General features: G+C 39.0%; 1 protein-coding gene across 3 annotated transcripts in view; it reads left to right on the top strand.

Annotated features, from left to right (window-relative positions):
• The window catches only part of igdcc4 (immunoglobulin superfamily, DCC subclass, member 4), a 51,281-nt gene extending 41,405 nt beyond the window's left edge, over positions 1–9,876 (top strand). Inside the window, exons 14-20 of one of the 3 annotated variants that reach the window (XM_039795694.1) lie at positions 845–972; positions 2,265–2,435; positions 2,643–2,777; positions 5,675–5,777; positions 5,971–6,151; positions 6,319–6,447; positions 7,083–9,876. In XM_039795694.1, the coding sequence (XP_039651628.1) occupies positions 845–972; positions 2,265–2,435; positions 2,643–2,777; positions 5,675–5,777; positions 5,971–6,151; positions 6,319–6,447; positions 7,083–7,577 (1,342 nt within the window). In that variant the 3' untranslated portion in view covers positions 7,578–9,876. Of the gene's footprint in view, positions 1–844; positions 973–2,264; positions 2,436–2,642; positions 2,778–5,674; positions 5,778–5,970; positions 6,203–6,318; positions 6,448–7,082 lie in introns of all 3 variants that reach the window. The other 2 variants (XM_039795693.1, XM_039795695.1) reach the window with 2 other exon arrangements.
• Positions 9,877–14,359: the final 4,483 nt, after the last annotated feature.

Below are 14,359 nucleotides of genomic sequence, written 5' to 3'. Positions count from 1 at the left end.
AGGCATTTAATGGTAAAAAAAATATTAATAAATATTCAAATATATTCGAATATTAATATTAATATACAAACGAACTTCGAATATGATTTTTGGGCAAAAGTCAAAGCCCTAGTCTATATCAACGACGTTTTCTTTGTGTTGGCATTTACACTCCGCCTGATTTATGAGGACTATGGTTAACTGCTCCTTAGATCTAATAATAATAATGATTATTATAATAATAATAATAATAATAATAATAATTTATACTTTATTAATCAGGCAAGGGAAATTACAATGTAAATCCAGACAGCTAGACTATCTGTCGAGAGTTTTCTGTCGCACAACTAAAACAACCTTTGAACGTAAACGTTCCAAATCTAACAAGTTATTTCCCGAGGCTATTTTGCAGAGGCACTGTTGCTCGGTCCGGCGCATAGCGCCACCCAAAACGATTGTTTAAAGAAATGCCAATAAACCAGAGCACTTTTTTTTTCTCCCATCCCAGAATGCTGTGTGGACTAGCCAGACCCTCCTCCGCAGCGCTGTGGAGGAAGGTCTGGCAATGCAAGACTACTCTATGCCTATATACCTCCTGTTTTCACCATTCTTTGTATGTCATATTTATTCAAGAATTATCTTAAGTGAGGATATGGAGTTCTTGGGTTAAAGAGGTGTATAAATACTCGCAAAATAATAGGTAGGGTAGGTAAAGGTGATAAGAGTTAACAATATAAAGGTAATACATATTGTAGCCTAGAGCGGTCCAACAGGTTGTACAAAGACTAAATTGAACAAAGTCAAAAGCGCAGCATACAAAATATGCAACACACACTCAGGACTCTCCCGCGTTTGTGTGTTGCAGCTCTGCTCAGGAGATACTTCTCGGGGCCTTGAGGCCCTTCACCCGCTATAAGCTGGCGGTGCAGTCTAATGGAGTGGACGTGGTTGGACCCTTCAGCGGCACAGTGGAGGAGTCTACCCTGTCTGACCGTGAGTCTCGGCTGTGCTTCTGTCAGTGTAGTCAGTTAAATTTGTATTCTGTTTTAGGTTTTAAAGAGCCAACAGTTAAAGTCCCTGAAGATATTCCTGTAGGAGTTTGTGGCCTTTAAAACATTGCTTGGTATTGTAAGCATTATATTTGATTTTGAATTCATTTTATTAACTTTTTATTTTAAATTCTTTTAAATTTATTTTTGATTTTTTTAATTGGTGAGGAAATACAGTATGTTAGTAAACTCGCTCACATATGCACTTTTTCATTCACTTGAAATTGATAAATGAAAACACTCCTTGCTCTCACAACCTTGGCAGTGCCCTTGAGCAAGTCACTTAACCCAAAACAGCTCAAGGGGAACTACACTGTGCCAAAACATTAGAAGAGTGTAGTTCTGCTGGGCAGCTACAGTACTAGGTGTAGATGTGTGTAAATATGTACGAATGTGTTTCAAATGCAGGATCAGTGAGCATTTTCTGTTTGACTAAAGGTCAAATAAAAAAGCAGGAGGTTAAATTTCAGGGGCCTTGTCCTTTTAAATTAATTTAAAATCAACTCACAATAGCCTATAGTTATTACAGACCCTAAAACTTTTACCCTGTCTAAGATATGCTGTTGGTCTTAAAATGTCACCTCATGTCCCTTATAAATTATTTATTAAATCTGGTTCTTGAAGTGCACATTCATGCTGTCAGATCTTTTTTTTGTCTGATTATCTAGGCTTGAGATGTATTTCCTTAATTTAACCTTGGTCTCCAGCTAGTAAGGTGAAGGTATTGCATTTTTGTTTTTCTGAAGTCTGCAGATACTGTAATATATTTGTGCGTGAGCCTGTGTATGCAAGGGAGTGTGTGCTCACTCATGTGTGGATCAGTGTGTTGGCTGGCCAGTGGCCAGTGGTCATGGGAATTAGTAGTTGGCATTGATGGCTGATAACGGGCTGTAATGAAATAGCCAGGTGTAGTAGTGGCTCTCATGTTGGCCAGCAGCTCTGTCTGGAAGCCAAGTCAGGGTGGAGAGTGTAGAGTGGGCTGCTTTTAATGACATTATTACCACCAGTCACCTCATGACGCTCCCCACTGCCATGTATCATCACCTGAGCCCCATCCTATTCCCCCCCACTGCCCTGCTTGTCCCCTCGCTCCTGTACCCAGGTGGCAAGGACACAAGGACGCAGATGGTTGTCACACAACATGTAAAATCCCCCACCAAGAAAATATACATTCTGCAGCTGTGAGGCCTCATTTCTGGGTTATAATTACTGACCCTGTCCTCTTCTCTCCTTTAGGGCCCTCAACACCTCCTGAGGAGCTGCGGCTGAGAGCTCTGGACTCCTCCTCTGTGCTGGTGAGCTGGCGCCCTCCGCTGGAGCCTAACGGCATCATCATCAGCTACAGGATCTTGTTCAGTGGCAACCTCAGCCAGCCTGAGCACTTGTGGGAAAACATCTCTCAGGATGGTGGGTGGCATGACACGACTCTTCACTGCACTGAAAACCATTAATCACTGAATTTTTAGCTCATAGTTTTATTCAGTTTACTATGTCAACTTACCCCTTTATTTTTAGAATATTGTTTGATATTTATTTTTTAAATTCCATGCCTGAGTGAAGCTGTGATTTACAATGGGCCTTGACAATGTCTCTCTGTCTCTCTCTCTTTCTCAGGGAGCATTACCAGTGTGGAGGTCCAGGGTTTGTCCAGTGACACCCATTACTTTTTTAAGCTGGGAGCATCTACTGAGGTGGGGCCAGGGCCTTATTCACCTATAAAGGATGTTTACACCCCCCTTCAGAAATATGGTTTGTGTCAAATAGCACATATATAAGTGACATAATCAAAGAAGCAACAGTAGTTTTTAGAGCAATGGTAGCAGTAATCATGGTTATGGTGGTAGTATTTCAGTAAAGAGAGGTTAACATGTGTGAATGGAAATCGACAGGAGTGAGAAGGAGAAAGGTTGCATTCTCAATGTCAGGAGAGTTGTAGTTGTAAGGATGTAAAATGCTTAGTGAGAAAGGGACAACACTTATCACTTTACTAGGGGCAGAGGCATTTCTGTGGTTGAGGGCTGAACTAGAAATTGACTACCAGAAAAATGAAATGAATGTCACATCTTTTTTTAATGTCTTTATATTCATTAAAGGTCCCATGGCATGACAATTTCCCTTTATGAGGTTTTTTAACATTAATATGCGTTCCCCCAGCCTGCCTATGGTCCCCAATTGGCTTGAAATGGTGATAGGTGTAAACCGAGCCCTGGGTATCCTGCTCTGCCTTTGAGAAAATGAAAGCTCAGATGTGCCGTTCAGAAATCTTGCTCCTTATGAGGTCATAAGGAGCAAGGTTACCTCCCCTTTCTCTGCTTTGCCTGCCCAGAGAATTTGGCCAACCCATGAGAGAGAGGCATCATGGCTTTCAAATGAGCAAAGTGGCAGTTGGTCAAGGCCACACCCCACCCTGCACCTTGCCCCTCCCTCTCTCCTCCTCAATAGCTACAGGCACAGAAATGGCACATACTAAGGAAAGCTCATTGTGGGACTGGCTCTAGTGGCTGTAATTCTGCACCAAAGCTGAATTTCGGGAAAGAGACTTCAGATATAGTATTAGGGGACCACTAAGGTCTATAGAAAAGCATCCAAAGAGCACCATGTCATGGGACCTTTAAAAGGAATACTATTAATGCTATATAATTAATTGGTGGGTATTATTCCAACAACATGATTGTTAACTGTTATATTTGACTTCCAGTGCATATAAAACAGAAGTAACGTAGGTCATTTTGTTTTTGTTCTTTATTTTCATAATTTTGTTTGCACAAATAATTCTCATAAGCAGATCTGGAAGCAGATAATTTAGAATAGTTTGACTTTTAGAATCCACTGAGTAATTTATTGTGAAATGTAAGAGTATAGCATTGAAATATTTAACCATCTATCTGAATTTATGTAGTTGGGTCTAGGTTGGGTTCCCTTCATTGAATTGTTCCTTAGGTAATTGAATGTGGTGCAGTTTCAAAAACTTAAATGTTAAGTTTTTTATTTTTCATTTATATTTATGTTTCTCAAATTCTGATTTGAAGAACATTCAAATTTAAACATCTAAACTACCCAGGATACTCCTTCCTCTTGTATATTAGGTTAATGAGACGCAGAACATATGAATGACTGAACATTACCAGATGTCTAATCAATTCCATTCAGACTTGAAGTTTTTGAAATTGCACCACTTTTTAACCTTCTGGAAATGTCAAAGAGGAGAAATAAATCCTGACAAATTCAGATAGATGATGATTTGAATGTAAAAGCTATGAATTCTTTGGTATTTACATTTTTACATTATGTTTTCAGTAGTGGTTAAATTACACAATTAGGTATTCACTTGCTTCTAAGATTCAAATAATATGGCCACTTTTGCTTCCATATGCAGCATCAAGCATATACCGAGCACACACACAGACACACACACACCCTTTAATACCCATACTCAAATACTCGCATGTATACATGCACACATGCAGTAAGATAAATCTTACTTTTGTCATGGGCCTTGTCTGTCCTTCCTTCCACACAGCAGCTGCTCCATCTATCTGCTTGTTGAATCCCCAAACTCTCACCTCGTACTGCCGGTCAGGGACTGACAAACATGCATGCATGCACGCACGCACGCGCACACACACACACACACACACACACACACACACACACACACACACACACACAGAGCCTTTCCTATTAAAGCGGGCATCCAGCAGAGTGTAGCTCGGCAGGACACTGTGTTTCTGCTTGGTGCACTTTGAGGAGAACATCAAGTGTGGATATCAAAGGGGCAGCCTCATCAGCGACCCCCAGGGGAGATCTTTGAATTACTACTCTCTGTGCCTAGTTAAAAATTGCTGTGAAAAGCACTTTCATTATACACTTTTTAATTCCATTAGTCAGCATTTTATCTTTATTTGTAATTATTGAATGCCCCTTTTGTCTTTATACAGAGAATGTCATAAATAGAGAACTATTCTGTGGCCAAACCCATTGTTGTGTACATGCTATCCACCAACCTGTACACATACAGTACATTGTTCTGTTTTTCTTTGCTAGTCATTAAGTGCATAATGGCTGGGAATTGATTTTCAAAAGGATTATATATCTGGAATATCTGCACATTAAACATTTCTGATGCAAAAAACAGCGAGAATGCATTCTTGTTGTACCCAAATCCTAAGACAGAGTAACAGGTTTATTTTCTTCACATAGGCTGTAATAGTGTTGGCAGTATGCTGTGTGAATGGGAGTGAGATGGCTAGTGGGTGGGTGAGATCTCCCACCATCTGTTTCCTCTCCTCTCTATGTCCAGACCTACAAATATACCCAGCATAAATGAATATCAATGGAGGCCTGCTGTCATAAGTTGATGTTGCCTTATATCTCTATTACTGTCACTTTGTCGTAAATAACAAAATCAATACGGCAAGTCTATTTACGTTAGGCCTGAGCCAAATTTCTAACTAGATATGTTATTATAATTCTTAGTATTTTTAGGATGGAGTTCTAGATATGAGCCAAATATAGCTACTGGCAACACACATGAAAACCAATATGGCATATTTCTGGGAGTGTCAACATTTCTGCAATGTGTCAACTTTAATTGTGTGTTGCCCTGATTGTTGTTTACAATTTCATGTTGTCTGATATTTGAACAGAGCTGGACATCCACGCAGTGACAGGCATCATAGTCGGTGTGTGTCTGGGGCTGATATGCATCCTCCTCTGCATGTGTTTCAGCTTTCGTAATGGCAAATCTAGGTAAGGTAACTCTACAGTATCAGTACTTGTACAGCCCCTACATTATACACATTTACTCTTGTTTTACTTACTTAAAATAACTGTTGTCTTACAAACTTAAAGCCAGATTAAAAAAAACAGGCAACTGTATTAACTGGCAGTCTTCCATAGTGCCCACCTCCTATAATATTCCTCTTATCTCTTTTCCTTATAGGGAGGTATCTGGGGGCCTGGACTCCACAGCTGTGACCCCTCAGTACAGACGAGGAGGCTGCAACGTTCCCTCCAACGTGCCAGAGTGCAGCAATAGTTACGAGCTGGAGACACTGATGCCCCCAGGCAGCCAAGAGTCTGGTCCGCCGCTAGAAGAGGCCTCAGAGGAGCAGAGCCTGATGGCAAGTTCTAATCCAGGGGAAGGGGAGGATGCTCCTGCACCTGAACCCAAGGTCAAAACCTGCAAGGGGGTAGCCTTTCTCCAGATGGGCCTTGGATACTCTGTTATTTTTTCACGTGTTGATAGAGGGATACTAGTTGTAATTTTGGTGCATCCACTGTCTTGCAGGCTGCTTGGAATGGCTCTGTGAGTCATAACTGGGCCAACAGAATCACTAGATACAGAGACACCATAACAGAAGACTCTCCAACACTCATTAATGGAGCTCTCAACAGGCTAATTACTGATAACGGCACGGTAAATGAACAAACTAAATTCAATAAATTTTAGCTATGAACCTGTCTCCGACAAGCAACTTTAGCTGTAGCATCACTGGGTCAAATGGTATTTCTACTGTTTGCTAAGCTACCCCCACCTTTTAGTAATTGTCACTATGCCTGTCAAGATTTCGGTTATTGTACGGCACATGCACATATTACAATGGGGCATTTCATTGGGGCAGATTTACCACTAGAAATGTATAGTTTTTTTTTAAACAATAGGCCTTTTTTCTCTTAGGAAGAGGTTAGCAAAAGCTAAAGCAGGGTTCTCATTTCTGGCTGCTGAACATCAATTGTTCTGGCCAAAATGACAACTGTCTTTGGCAGATTTTATCAGGTAATGCTGGCTGGCAAAATAAAGCTAACGTTTTTTTTATCTTTTGCTTTAACTTTTTTTACAGGGGGAAACATAATTTGGATTATTAATTACTAAGCTATGATTGGCCCATCACTGTTCGGGGGAGGGTTTTAGCAAACTGCTGATATCAATGAAAAGAATAGCCATTACACACTTTACATGTGCTTAACCAAAAAACATTACATCTTTTAAGTGACCCAGGTAGATCAACTATTAGAACAACCTGAATTAACAGTGACATTGTTTTGTTGCAGGACGTAGAAGATTGTCTGTGTACATCTGTGTGCAGTAACCAGGTGGAGGCGGAAGTCATTGTTCACTCAGAGCTGTCAGTCCCAGGGAGGGAGAAAGAGGAGGAGGGCACCACCAGGGGACCCTCATTATCAGAGGACAGATATTCCCTTTTGAGTCAGCCAAGCCCACCAGGAGAGGGGGACACTCTCAAAAAACTATCACTGGCCCAAAGCCCCTCGAGTCTTTCCTTGATAAAGTTGGTGGCTAATCACAACGGGGAGCTACAAGGCACGGCAGACATAGAGCCACAGCCGGACATGGGGCTAACCAATGGCTTCCACTCCCCAAAGACTGTGCATTCTGTGCTGAGGTCAGAGCATCTGGAGAATGGGGACTCCAGACACTGCCTTTTGGCACCAGGGAAGGCCATCTCTGCAGGGCTGTCCCCTGCCCCCTTTGTCAGCTCTGGCTTTGTCCACTCTACCTCAGCAGCACACGGTTATCTGTGCCCATAGCCCCTGCATGGAGGGCATCGAACCTTACACACACATGCAGACATCAGACTGATTTTCTTTTCTGATTTCTTTCTTTCTTTACATACCCAGGAACAATCCATAGGGATTACTTTTATGCACCTCATTATTGGATTCTTTTCTCTTCCTTGCAAAGTTTTTATAGGTACTTTGAATCCATTGTTTCATACGTGCGTGTATAAACAGTATACATATACAGTATATTTTTAATAGTAGAGTACTGTATATATGTATGCATTCACTAGCATTGCAACCATATTTTCCTCTGGGTTTTTTCCTGTCTGTAGGAAAGAAAAGAAAGATTTAACTTAACCAAGCAGATGGAACTGGATTGAAGGAGGCTATTCCCACATGCTTATGGCTTTGTTCCACTCAGGAATGAGAAAGCTAGTACATATGTTCTGTGAGTGAGACAGGCTATCTATCATCATGGATGGAAGGATTGGAAATGCAAGCTTGATGGGTCTCCCTGGGCTTTGTCATGTGGATGCTACTTTACCGTAGCACTGAGGAATAAGCCTTAAAGGATATCTGCACCTCTGAGAGTGCAGAACACCTGTGTATCTCTCCAGCCTCCTGCTGTCTCAGGGTCCATGGTATCTCACAAAAACTCAAACGGTCACCCATTAACATACATTTACACACACATTTTTTCTGACTGGAGTGTGGGTGTCTCAGGTGCCTAATTATGGTAGGTGCGTTTATAACCTCTGTATATTTCTATAGATGATTCTATTGAATACAAGTACAAACACGTCAAAATTAAAAAGAAAAAAACACTCAAAATGTAAAAAGATTAGAAGGAGTATACAGATTTGGTACTAGGCACGGGCCGGTTACCGGTTTCAAGGTATACCGCGGTTTGAAAAAGTCCCGGTTTTAAAACCACTAACATTTTCTGTCATATGTCTAAGGTATGAGCTGTTTTTAATGAGTCTTCAAGGACAGAAAGTGCACTTTAGAAATCCCTCTCCCTGCCAGTGTGCAGTGTTTAAAAAATAAAATACATTGTGTTCAATGGAAAAAAAAGTTTTTTCATTTAAAACATTTTAAAGCTGTAATTGCAATACTGCAATACCGTGAAACCGTGATATCTCATACCGGGCCATGCCTATTTGGTACACATGAAGTATTCTTTTCCAAAATGTCATATATCCATGTGGTGTGATTTTGTGAAACAGGGATACTCAGTTGAAAAGTCATATGGTGGATATCTCATTTTGGAATCAAAGTATTTACGTGTTCATGTTGGTATTGGTTTAATTATGTTGCTGGGAGAACTAGAGAAGTTGTAACAACAACCCATTTGTAGACCACTTTGGCTCCCAGTTAGGGATGCACCAATATGATACTGTGCCATTAGTTGTCATTTAAATTTTCCCTATATGTGAAACACCTGCACCCCATGTTTTTAATTCAAGGGGAATTGAACTTGACTCTACAAGCATATCTCATTCCCGTTGTATGAGAAAATTTCCACAATGCTGTACTCTGCTACAGTACCAGAAATCATTATAACATTTCTGCATTTATCAGATAGGTAAGAAGTTTGATTAGAAAAAATAAATAAATGTGCTCCAACTTTATTTACATTGACTCCAGACCATTCAACGTATTTAGTATCAGATTCAACGTATTCAATCAGATTGCTTTCCATAATTGACTGATATGTGAAGCAGAATGAGTCAGTATTGGTTTTGTCAGTGTAAACGGGGAACTGGTGCATCCCTACTACTTATGAACAACACTACCTCATTTCTTTTCATAACGGTTTCCAGTGTGGTTTTATTAGTTGTATGTAACTAGCACCTTTTCAAGAACTTTTTCTGAACTTGTCTAATTTTACAGTCTTTGGTATTAGCAGAAATAATCGTCCGACGCTGACTGTATGTTCTTGTTATGTCAAAGACACGTTTAGCGCTTTAGTGCATTGCAGTTTCTTCTCAGATCTCTGAAGATTGTGTCACTCAGTATTTCGTAATTGTTAAAACCCTACAGAAAACATCAACACCCAGTGTTTTGATACGAAGCACCTGAAACTTAAGTCTAGTCATTTTCATCCAATTGCAGTTTTGGACCTGAAGTTCCAGTCAAAATCCCCCAACTATGGGCAAGGAAAGTAATTATGGAGGGAATATTTATTCATAATTCAAATTGAAAGTCCAAAGAGAAAATGAAGCAAGATCAAATTAAAAATAGTATTCTTATTAAAAACAGTATTATTTTACTACACTACTAGGAAAAACCATGCCATAATTAAATGTGAAATGTAAAAGCTTAAATGGAAATACTTAAATTAAAATCTCAAATAGAAAAAAATAAATAATTTTATTTTAGCCTTTTCCCTTTATAATTTTCAATTTGACATTTTATCTTTTGAATTTTATGTTTTACATTTGACATTGACATTTTAAGATTCACCTTTTAGATTTCGATTTAACATTAAGCTTTTCATTTGGAAGTGACAGGTGTCAATTTAAATGAGGAGGTGTGGCCCAACAGCTGGTGGGAGGGTCTGAAACCACTTCCAGCTGACAGCGGTTGCTGTGAGTATTACTGGCCGCCGGTAAGCAAGCGATCCCGGCCACCGCCAGCTGGCTGTCACCTAAGACTGGAGCTTCCAAGTCCGACAACATATCGGAGAAAATGTGCAATTGGCCATAAATTTTTGTAAAACTGCCCATATTCAAACTGTACACAGTTAATTTCCCGCATCTAAAAGGTTAATCTTAAAATGTCAATGTCAAATATAAAACATAAAATTCAAAAGATAAAATTGAAAATTGAAAATTATAAAGGGGAAAGGCTAAAATAAAAAAAATAAAAATTCTATTTGAGATTTTAATTTAAGTATTTCCATTTAAGCTTTTACATTTCATTAATTAAAATAATACTATTTTTAATTAAAATAATACTATTTTTAATTAAAATAATACTATTTTTAATTTGGACTTTCAATTTGAATTATGAATAAATATTCCCTCCATAAGTAATAGCTCCTACAATTTGACACTTGTGCCACTTGCAGGCATTTTGTGTTACTACCGCATTTTTTACAGGTTTTGTTTAAAGGCCGTTTTATGCATCTGCGTCGATTGACCAATAGCAAGCCGTCTTGACAGTGCTGATCTTTGAGGGGATGGAGAGTCCAAAATGGAGGATGTTATCATAGGTTATTAGCTGTTTTTCAGCATCTAGTTTTATTTAACCTCCTCTGTTGGAGTAAAAACTGTTCCATAAAAGAACAATGGTAAGCATACAGCAATGAGACAGGAATCAATGGTACAAAAACGTCATCTAAATAAACTGTGAACTTGTTGTCCTGTTAGCAACTGACCAAAAAACAAACTAGCTAACTGACTGTTAGCAGGCTTGTTAGCTCAGAGAGTGTTATTTAACCTCTTCAATAATTTTTTATTGAAGGAAATGGTGTGCAATGGTGAACAAAATGCCAGGGGCAAGGCAACAGAATGAGAGAAAGTAGAGAGAAGCTCAGGGGCATATTGTGACAGACTATCGCTAGCCCGGCTAATGAGTTAACAGTTCGCTCACCAGCTATAGCAATTCACCAACTAGCCCTGCGAGTAGTCACTACGTCACCAAGCTTCTGGCCCTATTTATTTCGCATGGACAGAGTGAATATCATTTTGTGGTGTGACCAGCGCTTACTGTAACAATCATTGCCTGCATGTGGCAGAACTGTTAAAATTACAGTAGCTTTAACTTTTTTTTTGCCTGTAGGAGCCGATAGTTGACTTGCCCTTTACTTATGAGAAATACTTTGTGAGTTAGTAACACGCTTCTTCATAGAGGTGCTTCACATCAAAAACTATTTAAAAAATGCTAACACCATACTATAACTCATTTCATTTGTGGTGGGAAGAAAGGACAAGGGTTACTCTAGTGTGATATCAACTGTAGATTAAGTTATGTCGTACATCTGTGTGATTCTGTGATAATGGCAAATTTGTCGAGGTTGGGATCAGTTAATAATAATAATAATAATAATAATAACAACAATATCCACTTCAAAGATTAACAAAATTAAGCAGAGCATTGAGTCCAGCCCTGTTGTGCATGATGTCTCATCTTCTCTGAGGTGGCTTTCTTGTCATCCAGCAGGGAAAAGGGAGTGGCTAAACCCCTTCTATGTTGCCAATGTGTCTAGCCATGTCCATGCAAGTGTAAAAATCTCACCAGCTAAACTCAATCATATCAGCAACAGAAATGTAAATGGTTCCTCGTGACATGTATGAAACACCCTGAACATGTTTCTCACCAACATAATGTGTTTTCTCTAAAACTTTTTTTGTTCTTAATTTTCCAAACAAAATGCATGGTTGATACCTCAAGGATAATTTTTTTTCTTTAGCCTTGCCATGTATGTACTTAACATCACAACAATTTTAACATGTTTTCGCTGCAGTAGCAGTCATTTAGGGACAGAAATGAATGTGTTCTTAGCAATCCTGGGTCAAACATTAACTGCAAAATATTTTGGGGGTGAAGGATAACAGGATAATTTAGATTTGACCAACTGTCAGTTACAGAAATGTTGATTAAATACCTTATCAGATTATATGGCACTCACTGTACCATGCTTTTTTGGCAAACCACACATAGATGCTATAAGGAGCATTTAAACAGCAAGGCATGAAGCTGCTGCACCACTAAACTCATCAATCTAAAGTGACAAGCATGTTTTACTTGTGGCCCCATTCCAATTAGTGATGCCAGAGCAGGATTCCATCAGCTGTGAAATCATTCATTTGTGTAACAATATAAATGTAGAGAAAGCAGTGCAGTTACAGCTTTCCACCCTGAGGTTCGATGGCCATTTGCCCTTTATATGCAGTAAGCTAAATCAACCCACCTAAACTACATGTGTATATTTTTGATCCAGGTTCTTTACTAATACTGTTCTATATTGATGCTGTTTCTTATTATCCTCAAAAGCCTGTATGTCCAGAAAGAAGCATAAAATGAAGCATAATCTCAAAAGCATTCCAGTTTCATACCTTAAACATACCTCTCTCAGTCCAGGTCAGCAATGATAATGAACGTTGAGAAGAGAAGTGCTAAAATCCCAGCATCTGTTCCTGCTCTGCTGTAATAGATTTCATGCAGACCTGGATTCAGTTCTTCCATTAACCATTTGCAGATACTGACGCCTAAGCTGCAGTTTTTGCAAAACTGCTTGGACAACAACCAAGTGGATGGAGGTCACTGAATCAGAGCCATAAAGATAGTGTTTCAAGTAAGTTGTCAGTTACTGTGACAAAAAATTAAATTGACCTTTCAAACAAAAAAAAAGTTTTATTTTGAATGTATATATCTAAGTGGAAGCAAAGCAACCATTGCTTTGCACATAGCAACGTTTCACCCTTCCAGTCTCTATTGTCACTGCAGACGGAGCACAGCCATTTGGCAATCAAGTAGACTAACATAAAGTACAAATTATTTGCTGTGATGCTTTTCTGCCCAGCAAAAGATCAATTAAACGCTACACCACTACACCAATTTGTTTAACACATTTGGAAATTGATTTGTGCCAGTGAGTTGCAGTATTTGGATGTTATTCAGACAAACAAAGAGTTTTTACGATAATGTAGCTGCCAAAATCCAATGTAGAATCTTAGTTGGAAATTGAAATGGTACAGTGTAGATTAATTTTAGTTACATACAGTATTTAAAATGAAGGGTTGTACAAATATTTCAGTCAATTTGTTTTGCCTGTTTTTCAAGTATTGATGCAGTAGTGGATCATTATGGTGTGTGGAGCCAACACATAGGGTCTGAAATGGGGATTAGCATAAAACCTGCCTCCAGCATAAAGGATGTATGCTCTCCTTATAAGAGCTATATTACCACTTTTAACCACTATCTTTATATACATGTAACTTTCTTCCTTTTGTTTGTCTTTTTGTTGGCTAGAACAATCAGATTTGATGAGAAGAAAATTACTCATGCTCTTATTTTGTAGAGATGATAATTACTTTGATAATTTGTTTATCTCATCCTCTTTTGTAAGGGTTTTATTAAACAGTATACCTCATGTTGGTAACTTGTTGATTTGATTCTGATCAGTTTCTCGATAATGCACATTTTGTAACGAGTAGAATATATATCTGTGAGCATCCTGTTGTTGTGTGAGCCAAGAGAGGACAGGATCAACTGTTTGATTTTACCTCAGTGAGAGTTTTTACTCATAACAGTGGCCTGGATGGTCCAGTCTAGTGGTGAAGGGGTAAACAAGTTAGGGGAGAAGGGAAGTGGAAGTCATCTAAATTGACTTTTACATTGTTATTCTGCAATAGTAGTTGCTTATTAAAGAGTTTAAAAGATGGGTTCACTCAAATGGTACTCATGCTTCAAACAAAAAGCAAAAATATGTCTACTTCTGCTGAATAACAGCTTAACAGTCAACTTTTTGGACGAACACCACTGTAACACAACCCAGGCGACTGACGTACTAAGCAAGGAGCAAGGGGGCAAGGAGAAGGGCTAAAGGGACATCCTCCCCAGGCAAGTCATACCTCTCAGTGCAGACAGCCATTTCAAAATAATTGTCTTTTTTCTTCTCAGGTTCCCCATCTTTGCATAAAATGGTAGAGGATCATGCCAGCATATCTGACTCAGATACATGTAATTTGTTGTCAAACGATGCCTCATTTTCTTCTTTTAGAAAGTAAATCAAGGAATTATGCATAAATGATATTTTGTTTTGTACAAATCTCTCAGTGTATTCCAGACTCTCTGGCTTT

The sequence above is a fragment of the Perca fluviatilis genome, chromosome 3, assembly GCF_010015445.1.
Source record: "Perca fluviatilis chromosome 3, GENO_Pfluv_1.0, whole genome shotgun sequence".
NCBI classification, from domain to species: Eukaryota; Metazoa; Chordata; class Actinopteri; order Perciformes; family Percidae; genus Perca; species Perca fluviatilis.
Note: the sequence above shows the minus strand (reverse complement) of the source record. Positions and strands in the feature narration are given on the sequence as shown.